This window comes from Ursus arctos, unplaced genomic scaffold (assembly GCF_023065955.2).
Source record: "Ursus arctos isolate Adak ecotype North America unplaced genomic scaffold, UrsArc2.0 scaffold_21, whole genome shotgun sequence".
Classification (NCBI taxonomy): Eukaryota; Metazoa; Chordata; class Mammalia; order Carnivora; family Ursidae; genus Ursus; species Ursus arctos.
The window spans coordinates 45,343,151-45,370,692 of record NW_026622886.1 but is presented as its reverse complement, the minus strand read 5'-3'; the positions used below and the strand labels follow the sequence as shown (position 1 = coordinate 45,370,692).

Here is a 27,542-nt window from a genome sequence, read left to right as displayed (position 1 = left end):
TTCTAAACGTTTGCAACAGAAGCCTCAGCAAATTGCTGGTCTCGTACACCCATATATATCTGAATTTGGTAAGCCTCATTTATCAGACACACACACACACACACACACACACGTCCCCAAATCTGCGAACTCAGTCTGCATTTCTCATCACTGTCACTCACAATCATCCTTGTCACGGGGCGGGTAGTAAACTGACATAAGAAAAAAGAGCATGAATTTAAAATGTAGAAGTTTATAAAATATATTTTATCAATTACTTTCAAGTTATTTAATATTTCTGATAGGTCTTGGGGTTGGAGTCAACAAGGTGACTTGATAAAGATTTAACAGCACGTTGTGACTGAATCCACGATCTCAAATCAGTATTTCTGTCTAAAATAATTCAGGATATTCAAGTTAATCTGGTTCAACCTACTCACTTTTTTCAGAAGCTGCTCACAGAAAGTATTTCAAGTACCACACTAACGGCAAAGCCAATCCCTAATCTCCCTATTATTTTTCTACCGCTGTATCACAAATTACCACAAATTTGGCAGCTTAAAACAAGACTAATTAATTAGCTCATAGGTTTACAGGTCAGAAGTCCAAGAACAAAGACTGGTTTCACAACTCACGTCTCACAGACTAAACTCACGATGTCAACCAGGAAGCGTTCTCATGTGGAACTCAGCTACTCTTCCAAGACAATGGTTGTGGCAGAATTCAGTTCCTTGCAGTTGTAGGACTGTGGTCCCTCCTTCTCTGTGGACTATCAGCTGGAAGTTGCTTTCAGCTCCTAGAGGCCAGCCACACCTCATCACGCGGGCCTCCCCATCTTCAGAGCTAGCAATGTGGATTGTCCCTTTCGACAAAACAAATTCCCATTCATTCTGAATCTCATTATCCAGCGGAGGGCAGACCCTTTTAAAGATGCTCCTGATGAGGCTGGGCTCATCAGTGATAATCTCCCTTTCTTAAAGCCCCATATGGTCACAGTTCAGGCCCACATTCAAAGAGATGGAATTATATAAAGATGTATGCCAGAGGGTAGCAATCTTGTGCGCCATCTTAAAATTCTGCCTACTAATTATAGTTCTTTCTACCACATAATCATGCACTAGACTGCATTACCCCCTGAACAGAGAGGAAGGACAAATAGAAGGGACAATAGAGGGGCGCCTCGGTGGCACAGCGGTTAAGCGTCTGCCTTCGGCTCAGGGCGTGATCCCGGCGTTCTGGGATCGAGTCCCACATCAGGCTCTTCCGCTATGAGCCTGCTTCTTCCTCTCCCACTCCCCCTGCTTGTGTTCCCTCTCTCTCTGGCTGTCTCTATCTCTGTCGAATAAATAAATAAAATCTTTAAAAAAAAAAAAAAGAAGGGACAATAGACACGGGGGAGAATGTTATGGCTTCTCTGATTTACCACATATACAAACTTTACAAAATTCTAAAATCCATTCATTATTAAGTGTGGATCTATTAAATCTCTGAATTTCCTGGCCTTCAGTTTCATAATTTATGAAACAAGGATTCCCACTTTGTATAACCATACGTTCATACGTAACACATTTATATTAAAAAACTTACAGGGTTACAGAAAAGGAAAGACTATCTCAACTTAACTTCATGTTAATGCCGTCACGAGTAGTCTATGCAACCAGTTCATGAACAAGCAACCTCCCCAGCCTTTGACAAATGGTCTATTTTTTCTTAGCATTAAAACCTCCTCCTAAGTATTACTTCTATCTATAGAATTATAATAATATCTTTGCAACCATTTTAACTCTTAATCATTCTAAGTTTTCAAGTTACCTTCACAACTATTGTCATGTTAATTTTATAATTTAAAAAAATCATGTAAAATAGGTAGCCTGGGTTACTTTTCTCCCTTCACAGGTGGGAAAAAAAAAAAACACCTGAGTCTAAGGAAAGGTTTAATGATTTTTCCTTTAGCAAGTTAGGAACAGAACCAAGAGCAGATTCCAATTTTCTTCTCATTTGGCCTGAGGCACTTCCTATTCCACTGTTGCTCCCTGTCATCTTTATTAATAAGCAACTGGGTTTTTTTTTCAACTGTACAAACACCGCGTCTTGTTTATTTTGCTTTGTACAGGGCATAGCACACAGTCAGTACGCGTTCATGCAATCGCTACTGAGAACTGCTGTCTGCCAAATACGGTTCCAGCCTGGGGTGCCGGGGCTGCCTCCAACAAGACACAGCTCTGCCTTTAGGAAGCTTACCAACCACAGAAATTACTTCCAAGGAGAGTGATTTCGGACTCAGTCTTTGGCTGCGGCTATGAAGTCAAGCAAAGACAGTAATACATCATGTAAGAAATAATAACTAGTCATAAACTCATCACAGTGGAACATTTCAATTGAATTCTAAAGAATATCCACTATAATTTTTAAAACATCATCTCTAAGAATACTTTGTGTCATTTGGTCACTCACTAAAAAGAACAGTTAACACGTAACAGTAACTACAGGTCCACCATGTTCTATGGTAATTTTTTTTCCCATGTAATCTTTGCAATAACCCTTTGAGAGTAGGTGCTATTATTCTCACTTTACAGATGAGGAAACCAAACCCAAAAAAGAAACTCCCTCAAACTCATACACAGTAAGTGGTGGAGCTGAAATTTTAACTCTCCCCATCTGGTTCCAGAATCAAGGCTCTTTTTTTTTTTTTTTTAAGATTTTATTTATTTATTTGACAGAGATAGAGACAGCCAGCGAGAGAGGGAACACAAGCAGGGGGAGTGGGAGAGGAAGAAGCAGGCTCACAGCGGAGGAGCCTGATGTGGGGCTCGATCCCACAACGCCAGGATCACACCCTGAGCCGAAGGCAGACGCTTAACCGCTGTGCCACCCAGGCGCCCCCAGAATCAAGGCTCTTAACCAGTAGATTCTGTTGCCTCAATAAACTTTTTTTTTTAAGTTTCTTCTAAGTTCCAAGCACTGGGAATTTATTTTTTAAATTATCTTTTTATTTTGCTAATCAAGATTATAAACCAAAGCAGCAATCTCGCCTGATATAAACCTGTTTTGATCTGATAGGACAAGGATAGGGTCTGATCTGAATCATCATGGGGGGGGGGGGCAGAAAATGCCCTGACTTGTGTTCTACAACTTTCACAACAACAGAGACCTCTTCTTCCTTCAAACCTTCTTGTTATCAGGTGAGAATTTTCATTTGTAAATGATTTTCAAAAAGTAGAAAAATGCTTACAGGACATGCCCCAAAATCCAATGAAACATTTCTCTGTGGTACATACCAAATATAGCAGGTTTTATCTTTTAATATCTAAAATCTAAATAAGTTGGATAATTAATATCTAACTTTTAATAACTCCCTTTCCTCCCTACCATCAAGGCAAGCAAAGTTAAATATGGCTGAGTTTTTGCTTATCTGAGCCTGAAGAGTATTTTTATAGCTGCAAACCCAAACGACACTTGACTACAAAGACTTGTACACCATTTACAAATAAAACTGTATTCTGCCATTAAAAACTTGGGCTTGTCTTCCAGAGTTTCAGCATGAGAGAGAAATAGGTCTTATATGTTTAAATATTATTTTTATTAGCAATGGCCAGATAGTGGGGAAACTAGTGTAAGGAGCCTCTTTAGTGTACGAGAGTCTAAACACATTACCTGTCATTAAAATATCTACAACATTTAAAGTATGTTAATAGCCTTAGCATTTACGTGACTTTTATTTTTTATCAGCTGATTTGAATTCTCCCCACACTGCTGTTACTTGGAGAATATTTTCTTCTCATTGTATGTGTGCTTGAGTGTGTGTGTTTCTAAAGATACATTCAAAAGGAAATGCATCAGTATTCCCAGGGTGTTTTTAAACTGAACTCCAAATTCAAGAGATTTATGGCTTAAGTATGAGTACACAGTACATTTTCCAAAAAGCCAACCTTTCATCAAAATCTGTGCTAGGTATGCAAAGAGACAAAATCATCTGGCAACTGCACTACGTGTTTCTAATATTTTCTTCACCTATTATATTCCTTTTCCTCCTACAGTTTTCAAATCCCAGTTTACAGGGAAGCTTTTTGAGAACACAAAACCACTCCCCAATTATATGCTTAATATTTAAATACCTAATAGCTTACCTAATACTTGTTTAAATAATGAACGCAATTATGACAATCCTTAGCATTTTGCCATTTGCTCTTTCTAATTATAATAGTTCAGTGCAAAGGTAGAGACGTAATACAAATGATGCTGAACCGAGCGGGGCACAGTTATAGTCACAAGAAGTGGGAAAGGTCTCTCGGCATATTTACCAACACACAGTTGAAAATGTTTGCCAAAATCCGAGAGCAATGTTTGGACATGAGTCTGCAATAATTTTTATGAGAGGAGAAATACTGCTCCCCAAAAAGGGGAAAAGAGAATAGTGAAAGGCAAGTTCTCCCTCCAGTGGTTTATTTACTTCTGCTAAAACGTTCCTTCCTAAGTAGTCGGCCTCATGCTTAGACCATCATAAGCACTCCTGCCTAGAAGTAAAGACTGAACAAAGAAGTAATCAAGATGGCAGACACTTCTGTGAATGATAGAAGCTTGAGTGACACTCTAAAACCCACCTGGAGAATTTTTGTTTTTTAAATTCATAATTGGTACTGTTAAAAAATTAAACTTATATTTTCAAAAAAACAATCAGTGAGAGAGAAAAGTTATAACAAGACACGTTGACATCAGTTAAAGCATTTCGGGCTCTCTTGATATAGCAGTTGTTTCCCCAGGCCACGTGAGCTCGAAAGAAGACTCAAAATTCAGCTCTTTTGGTGATTTGAATTAGAAGAATACCTAAGTCTCTTTCTTTCCTCAAAAAAAAAAAAATAATAATAAACCTCTTTGAGCCACCCTAGAAGACCCCATACTCATCACACATAATGCCAAACTTTAGGATTCATGAATTTAGGGAATTCATCAGTTGCTATTCCCACTATGAACTAGAAAATCCAAGTCTTGTTGACCTTGGCAGACCCCTCTCTCACATTAGGCTTCTCCAAGACAGATGTTTCTTCACTACCTATTCAGGCCCTCATGCCCCACTCCACAGCTCACCAGAGGGATTACCCCACCCCAGATGAGATGAGGCTGTTACCCACTGTCCCAGTCTATCCATCCCTAGACCCGCTCTTCAGGCCCTCCAACCTCTATCATCAATAAACAAGGACTTGTCTTCCTTTCATCAGACCTCCCCATCTCTATCAGCAGATTCTTGCACAAAGAGTTTAAGCAGATTTTCTTGAGATAAGAGGAGGAATGGAAGAGAAGAGTCTCCTCTATCCTCTAATCAATAAGAGAAGCAAGTTTTCAAGCCCATTTTCTCAATTACTGTTCACATAACACGCAAAAAATCATAAATAAGACTATATTTTCCCAGATAAAATAAAGAAACTAGACAAAGAGCGTTTTTTTTTTTTAAAGATTTTATTTATTTATTCGACAGAGATAGAGACAGCCAGCGAGAGAGGGAACACAAGCAGGGGGAGTGGGAGAGAAAGAAGCAGGCTCATAGCGGAAGAGCCTGATGTGGGGCTCGATCCCGTAACGCCGGGATCACGCCCTGAGCCGAAGGCAGACGCTTAACCGCTGTGCCACCCAGGCGCCCCACAAAGAGTGTCTTTAACACGAAACTTAAGGAATCTAAAAAGAAGATCTGTTCTGGGGCCCCTGGGTGACTGAGTCAGTTAAGCGTCTGCCTTCAGCTCAGGTCATGATCTCGGGGTCCTGGGATGGAGCCCCACATCGCGTCAGGCTCTCTGCTCAGTAGGGAGTCAGCTTCTCCCTCTCCTCTGCCCCTCTCCCCTGCTCATGCTCCCTAATAAGTAAAATCTTTAAAAAAAAAAATTCTTTGAAAGAATCTGCTCTGAAGCTCTTTGCCCCCATTGCTTCTTCAGAAAAAAAGAGGACTTTTCAATGTTACATTTGTTATGTTACATTACCTCACACTATTTACGTTAGGTTTCACCTCCCTCGTAGCCGATGGAGATTCATTAAATCTGATAAACCACACTTCCAGGAATATAACTTCTAGGCTAAACGGTCAAAGAAACAAGAGCTAGAAGAAAGCTCACTTAGAAGGTGACTAATATAAATTAAATAAGTTCTCGGGGCGCCTGGGTGGCACAGCAGTTAAGCGTCTGCCTTCAGCTCAGGGCCTGATCCCGGCGTTACGGGATCGACCCCACATCAGGCTCCTCCGCTGGGAGCCTGCTTCTTCCTCTCCCACTCCCCCTGCTTGTGTTCCCTCTCTCGCTGGCTGTCTCTATCTCTGTCGAATAAATAAATAAAATCTTTAAAAAAATAAAAATAAAAAAAATAAAAATAAATTAAATAAGTTCTCATGTTGGTACAAGATTCTGATTATGAGAAATAAATATTTATTTGCTTTAGAAACTTCATTTGAATATCTCCTTTTGTTTGTTCATTCACTCCACATTTTACCATGTGCCAAACCCTAGTAGAAGGACTGGGGATATAATGCAAAGTGAAACAGGCATGATGCCTGAGCTCATTGAGCTTATATTTTATTGGAATTACAGAAATAAAAGAACAGGTATAATATACCATATACAAAAATCAATTTTAAATGAATCAAAGGTCTAAAAAGAGCTAAAACTATAAAACTCTTAGAAGAAAATATAGGGAGAAAGTTTCATAACACTGGATTTGGCAAGTATTTATTAAATGTAATATCAAAAGCACAATCAACAGCAAAAAAATAATTTGGACTTCCTCCCAGTTAAAAAATTTTGTGCATCAAAGAAGTAAAAAACTTCTGTGCATCAACTCAGAATAGGAGAAAATATTTGCAGACTATCTATCTGATAAGGGAAGTATCCAAAATATATAAAGAACCCTTCATAACTCAACAACAACAGCAAACCGATTTTAAAAATGAACAGAGGACTTGAGTAGATATTTCTATTTTATAATTTTTATTTTTTAGAGAGAGAGATTGAGAGAGACTGTGCATGGAGGAGGGGCATGGGGAAAGAGAGAATCTCAAGCAAGCTCCACACCCAGCAAGGAGCCCGATGAGGGGCTCTTTCTCATGACCCTGAGATCATGACCTGAGCCAAAATTCAGAGTCGGACGCTTAACCAACTGAGCCACCCAGGTGTCCCTTGAACAGATATTTCTTCAAAAAAGATACACAAATGGACAATAAGCACATGAAAAGATGTTCAACATCACTGATCATTAGCCAAATGCAAAGTAAACTACAGTGATACCATTTCACTCTTATTACAGTGACACACAGAAAATAAGTGGGGATGAGCGTATGGAGAAATTAAACCCTATTCACTGCTGGTGGGAATGGTGCTACCACAATGAACAATAGCATGGCAGCCCCTGAAAAACTTAAACATAGATTTACCACATAATCCAGAAATCCCACTTCTCAGTATATACCCAGAAGATTTGAAACCCAGGGTTTCAAACAGATATCTGTATGCCCATGGTCATAGAAGTATTATTCGCAATAGCCAAAAAGTGAAATCAACTTAAGTTTTCATCAATGAACGAATAAACAAAATGTGGTATATGTACGTACAATAAAATATTATTGAGCCTTAAAAAGAAATTCTGACATATTCTACAACACAGATAAACATTGAGGGTATTATGCTAAGTAAAATAAGCCAGTCATAAAGGACAGCTACCTCATGTTTTCCACTTACATGAAAGTACTTCAAGTAGTCAAACTTACAGAGACAAACAGGAGAATAGTGGTGCCAGGTGTTGGGGAAAGGGAGGAAAGGGGAGATACTGTTGAATGGGTTTGGAGTTTCAGTCCGGGAAGATGAGAAACGTTCTGGAGATGATTGTACATAATGTAAATATACTTAATGCCACCAAACTACAGACTCAAAAATGATTATCACGGTAAATTTTACATTATATGTATTTACCACAATTTTGAAAAACAGAATAGGATAATTTTGGATATTGGGAAGTGCTATAAAGAAACAGAACATGATGGAATGACTGGAGAATGGGTGAAAACAGCATTAGAATGAGCTGGAGTATTCAGGGGAGGTGACATTTTTCTGAGATCTGAATGACAAAAAAAGAGTCAGAAAAGTAAGACCTAGTGGGCAAGCTTTCAGGCAGAGAGAAGAGCAAATGCAAAGTCCCTGTGGCAGACATGGGCTTTGCATTTGAAGAACTATACAGAAGGCCCAGGGATACTGATGTGGGATGGCCTACAAGAGATAAGTAAGTCATTAGAGGCCAGGGAAGCATGTGAATTTTCTTCTAAGGACACCATGAAACCTTGGAAGATTCTGGAACAATGGAATAATGTAATCTAATTTGTATATAAGAGTGTTTTAGCTGCTGTGTGGAAAATGAATCTTGGGAAGACAAGAATCAAAGCAGATGCACTAAGAGTTGTTCCAAAAGTACAGAGTACACATGCTGACGGTTTGGAAGAGATCACAGCAGTGGAGAAGAAGACAGATGAATACATTCAATGTATGTTTTGAAGGTAAAGCTAACAAATCTTGCTTATTTACTCATGGATAGGGTAATCATACATTCCCAGTTCACCTGCAACAAATGTGATTACTCTCTACTGTCCCAGTGCCCCATATAGTGAGTGCCTCTTTTATTCTCAGCATTACCCCAGTTTGGACAATAAACCACAGTTGCCTAGCTAAGGGTATTAAAGGAAAAAGAAAACTCAAGGACGACTCTTTAGCTTGAGCAACCACAAGTTTGTGGTATTGACCTTTCAAAGATGGTCTATTAATAGTATCATTAAATAAGGAAAGAATACAGTTACAACTCCACATTCTGTTTATTTTATTCATGAGTCCTTTTGACCATGATCATTCGACAATCCCTTGTTTCTCTTTTCATCCTAATTTAGTAGATAAGGATGCATCTCAAAACTCTGGAAAAAAATAAGGCCAAATGAATTAGCTAACTATCCAGAAAATAAAGCAAAAAAAGAGCAATTTCCAAGGCACCTGGGTGACTCAGGAAGTTAAGCGGCTACCTTCAGCCCAGGTCATGATCTCAGGGTCCTGGGATCGAGCCCCACATTGGGCTCCCTGCTCAGCAGGGAGTCTGCTTCTCCCTTTCCCTCTGTGCTCTCTCTAGCTCTTGCTCTCTTGCTCTCTCAAGTAAATGAAATATTAAAAAAAAAAAAAAAAAAAAAGAGCAACTTCCAGGAAGGAGCGGCATGTACAGGAGAAGCTCCCATGGTGGCCCCAGTCTCACGAAGAGACAAAGATCACGGAAGTGGATCTCTGGTCTGGCAAGGCTATAGAAGGATGAGGCTTATTCTTGAGCCTGGAGCTGCGATGGGTTTGTAGCACTAACTGAGAAAGAAAGACTCTCCGAGGAACACCTCAGGGAAAAGAGCCCTAAAGAGACTGCTTGCTTCCCAGAAAAATGGCACTGGTGACGGGCTAGAAAACCCATTAAAAGTGTGGAAGCCTACAGAAGAATGCTTCTTGAGAAGGAGGACAAAGGCACAGGAATACCGTGCATCTAAATAATTACAAGTGATGGAGAGGGCACTATGTAAAACCAGAAGTTAAGAAATATGTTGGGGGCGCCTGGGTAGCGCAGTCGTCAAGTGTCTGCCTTCGGCTCAGGGCGTGACCCGGCCATTCCGGGATCGAGTCCCACATCGGGCTCCTCCACTATGAGCCTGCTTCTTCCTCTCCCACTCCCCCTGCTTGTGTTCCCTCTCTTGCTGGCTGTCTCTCTGTCACATAAATAAATAAAATCTTAAAAAAAAAATATGTGGAAATATCTGAAGTTGTCATTTCCTGAGATAGTCTCAAGTGGTGCCAGATTTATTATTATTTTGCATTCTGAGAAAAAAAAAAAACCTAGACTGATGCAGCCTGAAGAAACATCTGCTATCTATACACCTCAAACATTAAAAATCTTATGAAACAGTACTGCTCTTTCTTTCCCTTTATCCAAAAAAGAACTAGCAGCCAAAAAAAAAAAAAAAAATCCTCTAAAGTTTTCTTCTTAATTCTCAAGGTCAACAGATTTCCTCAAGGACAAAATAGGATTCCAAATCTACCCTGAGATATGGTTAAACCAAACTAACACCAGAGCTTAGTACTGGAGCTACTCCCCTTGATGAATATTTGAAGGCCAGTTAGTTAAGATTAAAACCTCTTACTACACAATAAACCAATGCATGTTTTTTTCAAGTATATGATAATTAACTGGCGACTGTCAGTGAATGTGATCCGAGTCAAGAAGCAAAAAGAAAGACTGGTTGTGTTTCAGAGGGAATGGCTGCGCTTCACCTGCTACCCGCAATTTCCAGGCTATTTTAAGCCTCAGTTTTGTGAACCATCTACATACTATGATTTCCAGTATTACCCTAAGTGAAAGAACCCTAGCAGTGCCCAAGGACTTAAATGCTGATTTTTTAATTTCAGTAATTGGTTTTGTCAGTTGATCGTTTTTTAGGATGAGCCAAACAGGATATGAAAGCAGCAGGACTTAACCAGAGTCTAAATTGAGCTGTAACATTAAGAGGGGGAGGGGGAGCAGAGAGAATATCAAGCCAATCGCATCTCTTCTATATGCCTGTTAACCGGGCCCAATCTTTTAAATATATATGGTTCATAGAAGTATCTGAATGATCTTTGAAAAACTACAGTGCTGAAACAAATAATTGCTAATGAGTCACTGGAACTGAAGATTAGATAAAATCCACTATTTTATCAGGCTTTCAAGATGAACAGCTGCAGGTAACGTATCTGATTAGGCTTTTGCCTATGCAAATATCATTCATCTTGCCACTTGCCATTTGCTTTAATCCCTTAACAGAGTTCTTTAATCACAGATAGTTCTACAGATCCATCAAACCTCACTCACCATTGTACCCTGTACTGTGAATTAAGCTGGGTATCATTTAGATGTTATCTTTTGTGAATTATATGCTACCTAAATATTATCGGTTCTCCCAAGACTGCCTGAATATTGTGCTCCACACATAGCTACCTGCAGGCTCTTGCGGTGATGGCTTATTTTACTTAATGGTAGAGTCTCCCTTTGGTTTCAGTTCACATTCAGATCTTGATTTTTTTTCAGTGGATAAAATTTCAGCATGATTGCAGAATAGTCTCTAACCTCCAGTCCAGTGGAGTTAAACTCTTGGGGAATTTATTCAAGAATTTCAATTAATGGACTGAATTGAAAGCTTTTCCTACAAATAAGTGATGAGCTATAGGAAATTGGACTCTGAACAAAGTCTCCTGGCAGTCACTTACACATCCATTATCTAAGAGAAAATTTTCAAACTTTACCACAAAGTTATCAAAATTATGCTGCAAAATCAAATCAAATAGCAAATAAAATGTGTTCCTACTTTGGAAAATAGAAGCATATTTTTACAGTTTAAAAAACAGGGAGGTTTCTAAACAAAACAGCTGGCATCACTTTAGGCAAGCTGCTGATTTAGAAAGAGAAAGGGCTTGCCTCAAGACTGTGAATAAGAACTTTTCCGTCGGCAATTGAGTAATAATCGGAAGCCGAAATAGAGTCACTACCAATCCTAGTGCTAGAACCTCAGGTCACCTGAAAAACTAGTCTCTCTTTTCCACAATCATTTAATTATTCCCTTTTCTTTCTTGAGGAACATGACAAATATTTTTTTTTCTAGAGCATAGATAATCCCGGGGCACCTGGGTGGCACAGTTGGTTGACCGTCCAACTCTTGGTTTGGCTCAGATGGTGATCTCAGGGTCATGAGATCTAGCCCTGCGTGGGGCTCCGTGCCCAGAGAGGAGTCAGCCTGGGATTCTCTGTCCCTCGCCCTCTGCCCCTCCCCAATCCTCTCTCTAAAATAAATTTAAAAATCTTAAAAAAAAGAATAGATTGTCCCAATTGCAACCTTCAAGTTCCAGGGAAAATATTCCCACTTAGAGCAAGATGAATAAGCCAACTATCTCTTCTTTGGTTGTTCAGTCATTTCCAGAAATCTGCCACTTTTGTTAAAACATTTCATAAATCCTTCAGACGATAGACAGTTTGGGCCTACACTAGATTTCCAATAATTAAAGACTCAATAAAAGCCGGCAGAGCTGGATTCTTTCCTACACACATATAGATATTTACGCCTATTCTCTATTGCTTTGCCACTTGCAAGAAATTTGAACAAAAGATTTGAATATTCACACACATAATATAGCAAAAGTAACCAAACAGGCATTGTTAAACACTTATTATGTGCCAAGCATTTTGCTAGGTGTAGTTACATCCTTTTCTTATCTCAGGTGCCAAGACAAAGACTTGGCTGAAAGTCCCAGTGCAAATTCCATGTTTTCATCCAACTACAACCCTTCCCGTCTGCAATTTTTTTTTTCTGTTCTAAGCAACTGTAGCATTTATATCTATATTTCTCATTTTAATTCAAGGCAGTGAATGTCCTTTTGACACTAAATAACATTACAGAGCTTGGCACATGCTTAGCATACCGTAGATATATATTAAATATCTCCCTCCCTCTTAAACATAATGTATATTCTTACATAAACACATGGACATTCATCATGCAGTGTCTCTCAAGATACAGGCCTTATATTTTATGCCCTGTACTTTATAATCTTCCATCACTAGAGGGTGGAGAACAGGAGGATCACCAAACCATCCATGCAGAACTAACTGATCAACTGGTAGCCTGACCAGATAATTCAGATCTCATACAGCTATTCACCATCTTTTCTCATTATTCACATCTCCAGTGCAGTTATTCGAAGGTCCCAAACAAGCAGCCACAACTAGATGATCCCAGTCCGTATGTATTCATTCAAATATTTGTCAACAAGCTCAGTCACAGTACTGTTCCATAACCACCTCATACCTGGCTCTAGGAAAGAGATTTGGGTTGGGGGGGTGGGTAGAGGATTTTATTTATTTATTTGACAGAGAGAGAGAGGGAGGGAGAGCACAAGCAGGGGGTGTGGCAGGCAGAGGGAGAAGCAGGCTCCCTGCTCAGCAGACGGCCCGAAAGGAGGACTCAATCCCAGGACCCTGGGATCATGACCTGAGCCGAAGGCAGATGATGCTTAACCGACTGAGCCACCCAGGTGCCCCTAGGAAAGAAATTTTGAATCACCTTTTGAAGAGTTGCTATTAAGTGTTTTTAAGGCTTTAAGAGTAAAGTATTCTAACAATGGTCAACAGAGGATCAAGTTGGGTGACATATTGCTTTCAGCTGATTATCTGGGTGTGTTACTAGGCAATAATACTGAATCCTTTGAACATCTAAAATTATTTTTTAAACGTTAATACCCACTGCACATCTACCCACCTTTTGGCATCTATGGCCACATACTCTATCTTCTTTCCTGAGAGCATGGAGCTGTTTGTGTTCCTTGGATCAACACGCCATTTGTGCCCTGGATCCCAAACCGCCCCCCCCCCCACCAACTACTCACCCAGATCAGCTCCTCTCCTCTTGCTCTTACAGGAGGAGATTGTCCCTCTAATGGATCACTACCATGAACACGCAAACATGCTGTGATTTCTCCCACTTTATGAAAAAGAACAAAAAAAAATAAAACGCTCTTGACCCCATTTTCCCCCGGACCCTCGTCTCCTATCATCTCATTCCTCTCCAGCCCTTTGGTGCAGACCTCCTTAAAGGAGCTGCTTAAACTCCTATCTTCCAACGTGTAGCCTCCCCTTCTCTTCAATCTCCCATTCTCTTCCCCCTAGAACCCATCCAGTCAAGGTCACAAACAACCTTCTGCGCCCTGACAAATTCCATGGTCAGTTTTTAGTTCTCATACTACTTGACATAAATAATCAGCCCAGTTGCCTTGAAATATATTCCTCACTTAACTTGTAGAACACCACACTCACCTGGCTTTCCTTTCCAGTCTTTCTCAGCCTCCTTTACTGATTCCTGCCCAACTCCCCAACATCTAGTAGCCAAGATCTAGAAGCGGGCCTGGCACATGGTAGCTATCCCGTATATATCGCTTGACTGAATCTATCGAAGAATGTCATGAACAAATGTATTGAAAACATACTAAGATGGGTTAAGATATGGCTCCCAAGTCAGTGGTATCATTTTTTTTTTATTTTTTGGCACATTTACCTGTTTGTGGGAATATTCTATCAAGGGAAAAAAGGCATGTTTAAATTTCTTTAGACAGTTTCAGAGACATCGGTCCTACAAATCATCTCCTTCCAAATTCAAATCAATTTTTGAAACCATTATAATTAAATGAATAATAATTTATTATTGGTCAGTTTTCAGTCAGATTTACACATCAACAGAGATTTTCTTTGCAATATGGAAAATTTGGTAGTCCCTTCATATCTTCTTTATAATCAATATGTCCAGTGTATTTATGGATATTTTATAGGACTTAGTATACAACTTTATTTTAGACTGTTGTAAAAGGCTTGGCTGTTATAATTTTGCATTTTTAATGCATTATTGCTATATTTCTGACTTGTTTGATTTTCCGTCATTGGTTAAGAACACAATCTCCACCAGTATTGTTCCTTTGGGAATACATTATCTACTTTATAGAACTATTTTCAGGAATGTGCTGTGATGGAAAGCAATGATAGAATGCATTTATATGTTTTTAATATAAGCCACCCTGTGTGCATTTTACGGATTTACCAAGGTAGTACTGATGATGGAATTGAAGATTTCAAATATGAGTAATTAGATTGATAAATATTTGATGGTAAAATGGAGCCACAACAAGAAAGACTGAATATTGACACTGCTAGAGTGTTGTCCTTGTTTCTAACTAATAGAATTCACACATTCAAATGAATTTTGGTTTGAAAGTTAAGTATCTTAAAAACAAAGAATCAAACCCTGTGAGGAGTCTAAATTTTAGCTATAACAATAATAACTGCTAGAACTTATACATCCAGATAGGTGTGGTTCTCCTCTAAATGATAACCTTGCAAGGCAACACCATATTCCAACGATGGTGCCCTGTGTTCAGAATGTTTTTACAACTCCACCTTCGAAAACATCACGGAAGCACCTGCCACACTCTCAGCCATCCTCAGAGGGCCACACGTGTTCATTCACCACGGGTGGATTAAAGAACCAAAATTATTTGGTGTCAAGTCCAATAAATCAGGTGAATGATAAAATTAAGTAATACCATCTTGAACCTACAACAAGATTTAACTACAAAATAAAAAGGCAGATGTCCTTGCAAAGAGTGTAAATTCGCTCAGAAGGTGAGTCCAGAAGAGGAGATTTTAACATGTATTGAGCAACTGCAGCAGGGTTGAAATGTGGGCCGCCTCCAGGGGTAAATACTTTGAAAGATATCAATCACTTTGATTATACATTCAGGAACTTTTATGTTTTAAAAATCCCTTCCTGTGGATAATCATAAGTGTAGGTACCTAGGAGACAATCTGCCCCATCTTTCTCAGGGTTATGTCTCTCAACTTGAAAAATACCTGAATCATTAGCTAAGGTAGCTACTGACTTCACCTAAAAACAATTTTAGAAAGATATTAGTTTACCTTTCAAAATTTCAAACGGATACATAACAGGAAAGAAACAGAACAAATATAAACTTTAATTCTATCCCCGATTTATCTACTTATGTAGAGTAACATTGAATGCTTACCCTCTTCTAGATACCGCTCAGAACACACTGAACATTAAAACATTTCATCTTTACAAGAACCTTGTAAAATACATCCTATTAGCTCCACTTTTAAAATGAAGAAACTGAAAGCAGAGAGATTAAGAAACCACCAATACATGCACCCCTATATTTACTGCAGCATTATTTATAATAGCCAAGATATGGAAGCAGCCCACGTGTCCATCAATTGATGAATGGATAAAGAAGAGGCGATACAGACAGACAGACACACACACACACACACACACACACACACGAATATTACTCAGCCCTTAAAAAGAATGAAGTCTTGCCATTTGCATGATCTGGATGGAGCTAGAGAATATAATGCTAAGTGAAATAAGTCACTCAGAGAAAGACAAATACCATATGATTTCACTCATATGTGGAATTTAAGAAACAAAAGAAACAAAGGGAAAAGAAAAAGAGAGGGACAAATCAAGAAACAGACTCTTAATTATAGAGAACTGATGGTTACCAGAAGGGAAGGGGGTGGGGGTGGCGGTACAACAGGTGGTGGGGGTTAAGGATTACAGTTGTGATGAGCAATGGGTGATGTATGGAAATGTTGATCAGTATATTGTACTCCTGAAACTAATATAACATTGTATGTTCACTAACTGGAATTAAAATAAAAACAAAAAAGACCCACCACAAATCACATAGCTCAGAGGACACAGAGTAGGGACAGGAGCACTGGCAATCCAATCCAGATCCTGTTCTCTGAACTACGGGAATATATTGCTTAAAATATTGGCCAAATTATCACAACAAATTAGAAGAATGTATTAAAGGTATTAAAGGTATTAAAATTTGCAGGAATGAGGAGAAATAACAGTAGAAAATCAACCATTGACAGGCTGTTCTTAACTGCCCTATTTTCCAAATGCTAAGGGTGCTTGTAATGGTACCATTATGTCTGTCTACCTACCTCCAGATCCCGGGCCCCAGACCTTGAAGGCCAGTCCTTGCTCAGGAATCTCAGTGATGTACTCAAAGTGTCTGGCTTGCACACTTTTAGAAAAACACTTTTTAAATAATCAGTGATACCTACAACCACAAAAGCATCATAAGTATGACCCTCTGAGAGGCGGAAATGCAAGGTATTTAGGTGTCAGGCGCTGGGCTAGGCACGGAGACAGCACCTGAGAAATGGGGTATGATTGCCGGCCTGCTGGAGTTCACATCTTGAGGCGTAGACTGTCAAAAAACAAGTAAACAAATTAAATAAGTGTTATTTGAATTATGAGGAAAAGAAACATGGCAGTGTGGCAGAGAAAAAAGGGGATGGTTAGGAACGGTCTAGAAAACCATGGTCAAGCCCAACACGCTGAAATCCCTGAAGGCCAGATGTCACAGCAGTAAATAAAATGTAGAAGTGGCACAGGAAGAAATTACGATCCCAGCCTCCCTCTCTGAGTGGCACAGTTCAAATGAAATTCTTTTAATAAGGTCGACCCCCCCTTGGTGGATACACCCAACTCTCACACTAGCCTGAAAAGGGTTAAAAGGCAAAAATCCATCCTACCCGAAGGGCCCTTCACGCCTGATTCTACGAAACTTTGAGTGGGCCTCTGAAAAACACAGGAGGTCCCAGGGACCTGTTCCGCCCCCGGCCATGGTATTGTTCAACTCACATGTATCCTCGCACTGTTTATATCTGGATTTATCGAATACAAAAGAAAACTAGCATTGCTCAAAGAGAATTCTCTTTTTTGTGACTCCTCAAGTATGAGCCGGTCTTTGCAAACTGGCCTACCGCAGAAGGCCTCTCTAAGGATGTGATGTATAAAATGAAATCTAAAAGATGAGAAGGAGCAAGTGACGCAAAGCTCCAAGAAAAAGAACATTACAGATCCGGTTCGAAGAGCAAACTTTACAAAGACCGGTATTAGGAAAACATCTCCCTATATTGCCACACCTTAATACCTTTCTAAATTATCATTTCCCATTATCATTAACTCAGCATCCCATGATAAGATGTGGATGCTATTATCAAGGAAAGCAAAGGGGTGACTTTAGTTCTCTTATTTGGGGATCCCATCCGTCCTTAGTGTCTTTAAGCACAGCCCAACTTCCCAGCTGTGTCCAGGGACTCCTACCTTCATGCCAAAGATGCTGCTCACACGGAGATGTGCTCCTTCAAAAGTCAAACATCCGGGTGCCTGGGTGGCTCAGTCGTTAAGCGTCTGCCTTCGGCTCACTGATCGTGGAATCCTCGGATGGAGCCCCACATCAGGCTCCTCCACTGGGAGCTTGCTTCTTCCTCTCCCACTCCCCCTGCTTGTGTTCCCCCCTCCCCCGCTGTCTCTCTCTCTGTCAAATAAATAAATAAAATCTTAAAAAAAAAAAAAAAGTCAAACATCCACACATCGCCGGTGATACAAACACTAAAATCACTTAAGTATTTAGAGAGAAAACAGAGGAAAGGTAAAGGAGCTCTGCTCTAACTATACCTGAACCAAAAGGAAAGTTGCTTTTTTTTTTTTAAAGCTGAGATAAAAAGACATGTAGCTCATCACAATGTGGTCCTATTCATGGAAAAGAAAATGCAAATATTAGCTTAAAAAATAGTTCATTTAAAAAAGGTTTACTAAATTTCGCATCCAGGATTATAATCCCAATGACAACGGTCTCCCTTTTTGTATGTATTCCCAGAAGAAGGTAAATGATCTTTAAATTATTTTTAAGATTTTATTTATTTGAGAGAGAGACAGAGGAGAGAGAGTGAACATGAACGGGGGGAGGGGCAAAGGGAGGGAGAGGGAGAAGCAGGCCCCCCACTGAGCAGGGAGTCCCATTCAGGGCTCCATCCCAGGACCCCCAGGATCTTGACCTGAGCTGAAGGCAGACGCCTAACAGACTGAGCCACCCAGGCGTCCCTTTAAACTGTTTTTAGTGAAACAACATCCAAAGTGTACAACGCAATTTCCAATATTTCAGTAATGGTAACTGTGTTACGAATGAAGCCAAATCCACCGATGCAGCTAGCGTGGACTCCTAGGCACAGCCGGCTTAGCTCGTCACTCGCAGGCGGTGGGCACACCGCTCCCCAGGCTGCTAGGCGGCCCCCAGGCCAGGTCTCCCGGAGCATCCCACCGACGCGCTCAGGGGCTGTGGAACGGGAGGCGCCCGGGCCTCTGCATATCCTCGAGGCGCGCGTGCCTGAAACCGCACAGCCCCCGCCCGCACCCCCCACGACCCCCCCCAGGACACACACCCCCCCACCCCCGCCGCCATGCTGGTGAGCCTGCTGTTTGCAAGTGGACCTCGGTTTGACTCCGCTACCGTTTCTTCACAGCACCATTCTCTTCCCGTTTCTTCACTGATTATTTAAAAAGTGTTTATTAAGAATTATGTCCCAAGCACTGTGTCAGGCACCCAGTGGACAAAACAGACATGATACCTGACTGCACGGTGCTTATAAGGTAGGTAAAAGGGAGAAAGACATTCAACAAACAAATTTATCCCCACAACTTGTCCTGAGGGGCGCCTGGGCGGCTCAGCTTGTTAAGCGTCTGCCTTTGGCTCAGGTCATGATCCCAGGGTCCTGGGATTGAGTCCCACATCAGGCTCCTTGCTTGGCAGGGAGCCTGCTTCTCCCTCTCTCTCTCTCTGCCCCTCCCCCCACTTGTGCTCTTGCTTTCTCTCAAATAAATAAATAAAATCTTAAAAAAAAACATAACGTTCACTTATACCTAGGCTCCAGAAGGCCTTTCTGAAGAAATAATCATTAAACCAAGGCATACAGGACAAATAGGAGCTAGGGGGGGAAAAAAAGTCAACACATTCAAGGAATAAATTGCAACGTGGGCAAAGGCCTAAGAAAAATAAGGCTTGGCCCATCTGCGGAATGGAAACATCAATCAAAGGCCCAGATGCAACTGGCATAGGATGAGGAGGGGAAAGGAGGGGGAACCAAAGCATGGCTTATAGACCAAGTTCAACATTTCAGCACGGGGACTGGCCAGTGAACAGCACTGACGCATCTGCTTGATCACATGTGACATGATCACTAGGTCGGCTCTGGGATAAAAAACAAGGCGGCGGCGGCAAGAGCGGAAGGCGGGCGGGGGCAGGGGAGGGGCGGGGGCAGGGGAGGGGCGGGGGGGGGGGCTGGTTTCAGGGGCATTGCTGTAGCGCAGGCTGACGCCATCTCTTTCCAGGTACGGGAGATTCGGGAGATTCGTCTGTCTCCTCCAGTCACTCACACCCCTTTCGGATTTCCATGGAAAAGCTGGAGTTATTAAAAACCTGGGATCCCTCTTTTCTTCTCCGTGGCAAATCCAATAACCAGTGTGAGAAAAGTTCTCAGCTATGTTCACTATTCATGGAAGCTGCTTTATCATGGAAGCTTCAAGATGTTTTAAGCTTGGGAAGTTGATCCCCAGATAATAAAATTTTTACATTCCTCATAATACAAGGAGGTATCTCCTTGAGATCTACTGAAGATGCTCTCTCTCTCTCTCTCTCTCTCTCTCATGGAAAGAATTTAGTATTTTGGAAGTGAAAATTTGATTTTGAATTTGGTTCCAATTTGCCAACATTTGATTTCAACAATGAATTGCATTACCCTAACATTTTATCACAGGGGTCCTTAATTTGAAGTCCAAACTTCTAAGGAGAGACCCTGAACTAGCTCCCTGGAAAAATTATAAACAGAACCATTTGTGCATAGAAGTTTTCCTGCAAAAGCCTGTAACATTCATCAAATTTACAGTAGTGAGTGAATGACTGAGCTGACTGAGCTTGACCTACCCAGGCCCAGCAGACCATCGCATCACCCCCATCTCGTTGGCCTGGCCAATCAGAATCTTCCCTGGAACTGACAGATGAATATGAAGAGAACAAAGCTGTTTTTCCAGTGGTGTTGCTAAGCTTGGGCTGCAATGGCCATGTCCCCTGCCATAGGGAAAAATCCTTCCAAAACAGAACAGACATGTAATAGACACACGGGTAAAAATAGACACACGGGTTTCCACCATCACTGAGTGTCTGGTTCCACACATTAAGGCCCTTCTTCTTGCCTCTCTTCCTCCAGTTCTGAGATTTGCCCCAGTATTCTTCCAAGCTACTTAGCTAATCAATTATTTTTAAGCTAGTTTGAATTGGGGTTCTCCGTCCCTTGCAACAGAATCAGTCCTGGCTTAAAAAATATCCTCCAAACATCAAGAATCATCCATTTCATGTAGTGATCTGATATCAGAATCCAACAGACACTTAAAGATACTAAAATTGAAATTGAACTAAAATACAAATTCCTATTTGACCAGTTAACATTCAGAGATATTACTAGGATTTAGAGAACTACATACATTTTAATGGATTTAATTCTAGTGGCAGAAATTAATGCCTAATTAGAAAGCTGTGGGAATCTTATTAAATTATATTTACACATTAAATGTTTGCTTAATAAATCTAATAAACCATAAGATCACTTGAGGTTACAAAGCAGATGGCATATTTTAGATAAATTTAAAGGAATGAGGCAGCTCTCATAAAATTCTTGCATCCAGTACGTGTCATAAAAGACTAAAAAGTCTGTAATAGAAAAGGATCTGTAGGTCTTTTCAATTTGATTCTACTGGTAATGATGATATAAGGAGCAAAAACTGGCAAATCACAAAATATAGAAACACTCTGCCTAATCAATAGTGTAAGTCCCTAGAACATCCTCCGAATCAATAACATATATAATAATGACAAGAACCACCCAGGAGTAAGTGAAAAGGAAAAAAAAAAGTAAATTGTAACACAGCCCAGAAACATTATCTAAACTATATTAAAAGTGCATTTAACACAAGAATGTTATCAGTCTTCTTAACTTCGCTCGCACTGGCAATAAATAAATTTTATCTTTCCTTCTTCATACTAGAGAGTCATAACATTCCAGAAACCTCACAAGACTACAAAACAAATAGTTTTAAGATTCTCAGACCACCTTAGCACTTAACTACAGATTCCCATCTGCAGGCTTTTTGCAGTAGCTAGATCATTCAATGTTGATAATTAAATTCAATGACCAGTGATCATCTGAGATGTTCATTATAAATTCTGAGAAAAAGCAATGTAGTGAAACCTCAGTGTGAATGGGGTGTTTTAGATAAATAAATTTTGCCAAATTGATAAGGAGGTAAATAAGATATCGAGCAGCAAGTTCCCAGGCCTTGCTGGCCTCACATTACATGCATGAGGTCATCCCAGCCTCACAGCACGCACCCCTGCATGGTGGGAACTATCACATCTGATACTTAATACATAAGAAAGCCAGCTGAAACTCACAAGATTAAGTAACCTGCCCACATCCCTTCAGCGTAAGCAGCAAATCTGGAATGAACCCAGTCTAAGGCGAAGTCCTATGTTTTCACCCTATCACCCTATCATGTTGTCTCCTCTACCAAAGTTTTTTTTTTTTTCATTTAGACTATGTTTTAGTCAATAAGTGATCATAAAATGGGAATGACTTTTAAATGTGAATTTTCCTTTTAACATAAAAAATGGAACATATTTTCCTCATGTCTCAGAGATAATTATCAATATGGAGATTTTTTTTCATTTTCTTTTCTTTTTTTTTTTTTTTTTTGCCCCACTAGGTCAAGCTTCTGATTATTCCCCTTACGCCATTGTGTATGCCACCAACACCTCATAATAGCAGCTTTACACACACACACACACACACACACACACACACCCCTTCAAGTTTTATCTTCCAATCTCCTATGGATGGATAAACAAGATAGCCAGGTTATTTAAGAACTATAGGTTTATTAAGAGTCATTAAAATTCTGGAAGAACTCAGAAAGTCAATTCCATGTCTTTTAGGACGGCCTTTGACATCACTATTTCAGAGGCCTATTCAGTTTATTTCTTTACTTCTAGTGAAAGTTATATCCTAAAGAACTGACATTTCAGAAAGCAGGACTGCAGATAGAAAACCACCTTCAAACATATGAAATATTGATGTAATTATACATTTTTACAGTTTGGTCTTGGGTTTCTCACCAACAAGCTGACTTTTAAATATAGACTCTAGCAATGATTTATGGAGAAGACTATTTTCAATCCTTTCTCACCTGTTAGCACCACATTAAAACATTGTTTGTTATAAGCTTACTATGTCTCTTATCCTATCCAGTCCTCTTAAAAGAACAGTGTGAACCTTCCTAGAACAACGAAGGTTATCCCTTTGCTGAGAGTGTCCTGAATGCCAAGCACTCTATGTGCAATGACTCTGTTGATTCTCATAAGCAAACAGGTCTTCTGGTAGTGGCTGTACACTTGTGTTCTTCCAACTTTGGGGTGCCGGTCACATACTCTTTAGGGATGAAGCCCAGTTCATGTGGTAGCCTAAAGGTAGGTACTATTTTAACTCCCCCATCACAGGAACTGAGGAAAACAAGGCTTAGAAAGTGATGCCAATGGTGGAGATACTTCAGAAAAAAAGGTCTTAATCACTGTGGCAAGCTGCATTCTATAATTTCCTATAGAATACTATTTAATGGTGAGGCTTTAAGACTTACCTCTCATGGGCTAAATATCGATGTCCCCACTCCAAATTCCTATGTTGAAATCCTAACCCCCAGTGTGATGGTATTAGTAGGTGAGGACTTTGGGAAGTGATTAGGACCTGAGGGTGGAGCCCTCACGGATAGGCTTAGTGCCCTGGTAAGAAGAAACACAAGAGCTTATTCTCTCTCTGCTATGTGAGGTTACCACCAGAAGATTGAACCAGAAGGCGGATCCTTATTAAGAACAGAACCATGCTAGAAACCTGATTTCAGACTTCTGGGCACCAGAAATGTGAAAAAAAAACAAAACAAAACAAAACATATGTTGCCGAAGTTACCCAGTCTATGGTATTTTGTTATGGAAGCCCAAACTGACAAAGACAATACCCATACACGCAAACGCTCAGATACCCACGCACCAAACACTCACAATGCAGAAATGGCCTAGCAATGTCTAATAGTCACAGATTATCCAATAACAGTTATGAGTCAGTCTGTTTTTCAACAGTGCTCTACAATAGTCCAAGATCCGGGAAAGTCTTGAGGACTCTAAGAGCTCCATCAAATGTAAATGCAGTTCGAGCAGCCAGCACTCCACAGACTAGGCTCCTTGACAATAACCCTGCTCACTGAGATTCCTACAAGTCAATACATACTTGACTACTGGACCTGACCAATACAGTGCCGTGGCAAACACCAAACTATCAGACCATCTCCTCAATAAAGTCGCAAGGTACAAAAACCATGACATACCTCGGATCTGTAATCATGTTTATCATGAATTTGAACTTACACTTGAAGGTATTTTGTATTTACCTGGAGATACACACTCATCATGCAATACTTGGTTACCCAGTTTCCTTAGACTGAGTTAGTTCTTCCATCAACCCAGACCTCTTTTAATTTTTTTATTATGTTAGTCACCATACAGTACATCCTTAGTTTTTGATGTAGTGTTCCATGATTCATTGTTTGCGTATAACACCCAGTGCTCCATGCAATACATGCCCTCCTTAATACCCATCACTGGCCTACCCCGGTTCCCCACCCCCTCCCCTTTGAAGCCCTCAGTTTGTTTCCCAGAGTCCATAGTTTCTCCTGGTTCATTCCCCCTTCTGTTTACCCACCCCCTTCATTCTTCCCTTCCTTCTCCTACCAATCTCCCTGCTATTTCTTCTGTTCCATAAATGAGTGAAACCATATGATAATTGTCTTTCTCTGCTTGACTTATTTCACTTAGCATAATCTCCTCCAGTCCCATCCATGTTGCTGCAAATGTTGGGTAATCGTTCTTTCTGATGGCTGAGTAATATTCCATTGTATATATGGACCCCATCTTCTTTATCCATTCTTCTGTTGAAGGGCACCTCGGTTCCTTCCACAATTTAGCTATTGTCAGACCTCTCTTCCATCCTCACCATAGAATGCAAGTGAGTTTCAAGGTAGAGCCACAGCTGCTAGGTTGAAGGACACCACGTGCAGCTTCTACAAGAAGAGTCCATCAGGGGAACACCACCACCACCACCCTCCATAGAGAGTTCTACTTCAACACAGTGAGGACAGACCACTTCTGAAGTCTGTTTAAGAGCCCACTCATTTTTCTCATTTTTCACTAAATATTTATTGAGTGCCTACTCTGGGTCTAATTCTAGGGTTAGCATTAGACAAGGACACATTGAAATGAGTAAAGAACAGCTCCTGTCCTCAAGGAACTCACAGTCAAGTGAAGGCCCAAAATCTAAAAATAAATTGCAGAACACACAGCAGTGCTAACTAAATTAGAACAAAGTGTTAAGAGAGTGATCAGCTCTGCCTATAGGTAATACAGAAGGTTGAAAGAAAATTCACACACACAAAAGGCAGCATTTCTAATGGGTTTTGAAGGACAACTAGAATTTGCCTGGTTAAGAAGCTGAAGTAGAACTGGTGGGAACAAGTTTCTTCTTGCTGTATAATTAAATGTAAGAATGTAAGAGAAAAACGTTCTTCCTGCTCTCGTACCAGTGCTTTGTCCTCCCTTGATATTTTCTCTGAGTTTAAAGTAGGTAATCAGGGGACATTAACTAGGTCATTATTTGGATTAAAACAAAATATGCTTGATTCAGGTAGAAACTACTGCTATATTTAAAATCTTTTTCTAAGTCCATTTAAAAAATCTGCCACAGTATCTTGACTTTTCAACAGTTCATGTTGTGAAAACATGAGACATTTTTTTTAAAAGTATAACTTAAAGGTCACAATTAAATTAAACATTAACGTCTATTAAGACCAAGTTAATACTCCCTGAAAATTAGATCACTCTCCCCAGTGTGTATTTAAATTGGCAGCTGGTGACTAGTAAAACGTGTTCCACATTGTTACACCACAGCCACGCGGAAGCCATTACAGGGATGTACAGTACTGCTGATGTGGTGATCCCCGAGATCATTTCCAGGAAACTCCAAGAGCTGAGCTATCTATTAAACAACAGTGTCAGACCAGTTCCAAAGTACCATGGCTTTAGACAACTCCAGAGCAATCTACAAAAGCTAAGCAATTCCTTCGTTATAGGACAGTAACGTACCCTGGACCCAACTGCCTCATCAACTTAAAGATGCAGATAATCAAATATATTCTGGCGGAGAAAAAATAAGCTAGGAACTCACGATATTTAGGTGGACCTATAGCTTCCAAGTGTAAACCCCATGGATTCCATTAAAGAAGTCTCGGGGGCAGGGGGGGCGTTGAGCAGGGTTGCTCCATCTCTTTCTTGTCTGTCTTATCAACAGTCCACCCCAGTCCATCCAATGAGGAGAGAAAAAGTACCCAACTTCTACATCACCCACATATATATATTCTGAATGGTACTAGCCTTGATTTCTCTTTCTCCAGCATACTCTTACTCGTATGCAACATCTAGCCCTGTTCACAGTGGATGTGTGAAGTCAATGACATGACTTCCGCTCATCTGATCTTTGTTCATCCTCGGAAAGGTCGAAGAAAAGCATCTGTCGACACTGCCATCTCACACTCATTACAGCTGAAATCAGAAGCATCAAACCAGAGGAGACATTGACCAAAATATTTGCCATTCCTTCAGAAATGCTGCTTGTCCAGAACTGCTGGCGTTCACCTTGCTAACGGAAATAGCCTTCTTGGAATCTGTAATATTTGTTGTATGTCGAGCTGGTCACTTTGAATTCTGATCTCATCCCAAGGCCCAAGTTGCACACTTACCCCATCAGAACCTAGCAGCAACGGTCTGTGATTGTCCAGTCCAATTGACGAAGGCTATCTTCAAATTAAGGCGGCAACTAGAGGTGTGCAGAATGGCTATTAACCGACCACATGCTTCCTCGTAAGCACCTAGGAGCTGCCGGGGCAGGATGGTATGCGCTGATAGGGAACGATACAAATGACAAATGAGCAAAGTCTAATTATTCCAGGGCTGCTCAGCCTCAGAGACAAAAGCAAGAAAACTGAGAGTTAGGGATGAAACTCCATCCTCCTCTAACCCTATTGTGCCTGTGTACCGCACTACATATTAATGTAACATCAAGCCCTATTTTTAGACCTCTGCAATACCACAGGCATAAATCATTCCTGTGCCACAAGTCACCTTTGAGTTAGCAATGCCAAGTTTAACATTTTGCAGGATCCTACAAACAATATAATTGAAAGCAAGTGATATTTAAAATGAATAGTGATAACTTTAATAGAATAACATTAGCCTATAAATAGATTTTTGAGAGAATTTATTAAGTAATAATTAAAAGAAAAAGTGACAAATGTACCACTTAGCTAATTCTATCTTCACAATAGCTCTCACAGTCGAATTTGGAATGCTGTTCTTCTGCAAAAAATGCAAATGAAACAGACTTGTTTTCTTTTCACATAATACTGATTAATCCTCAGTGATTTTAGCCAAGAGGGTTCTCTCTGAATTGAACATCTAATTAAAGAAGGAAAGACACAGCACAAGTAAAGGCATAAGTTGGTCAAAGTGTTACTTTTGATAATAGCCCGTGACCACTGTTGGGGAAATATAATTTAAACGAAATCTTTTCCCAACTGAGAAATCCACTCACCAAAAGTAGTAGAGAGAAAAAGAAAAAGAAAAAAGAAAAAAAAAAAACCTAACTTCTGAATTAACATTAAACTAGGATGTAGCGCACATCACGTGCGGTCCATTCAGAGAAGGCAAAGGTGGAAGGACATCTTATCCTTGTCTACAGCCAGGCAGATAGGATTCACTACATATGTATTCTCAAGATAAACCATAACTAGTCCTGAAGTAAGAGGACTTGACGGTACCATCTGTCACACATAGTTCATCTTAAATTTACCTGGCATTTGGGGTGATCATGTGTGTTAGGTAATAGGCTTCATCCAGAAGAGAAACAAAATTCTCCTGTCT

General features: G+C 40.2%; 1 protein-coding gene across 1 annotated transcript in view; it reads right to left on the bottom strand.

Annotated features, from left to right (window-relative positions):
• TAFA2 (TAFA chemokine like family member 2) overlaps window positions 1-26,646 on the bottom strand; it is a 355,777-nt gene extending 329,131 nt beyond the window's left edge. Inside the window, exon 1 of the mRNA XM_044384656.3 lies at window positions 26,363-26,646. Coding sequence (XP_044240591.1) covers window positions 26,363-26,367 — 5 coding nt within the window. The 5' untranslated portion in view covers window positions 26,368-26,646. The remainder of the gene's footprint in view (window positions 1-26,362) is intronic.
• Between the last annotated feature and the right edge of the window lie 896 nt (window positions 26,647-27,542).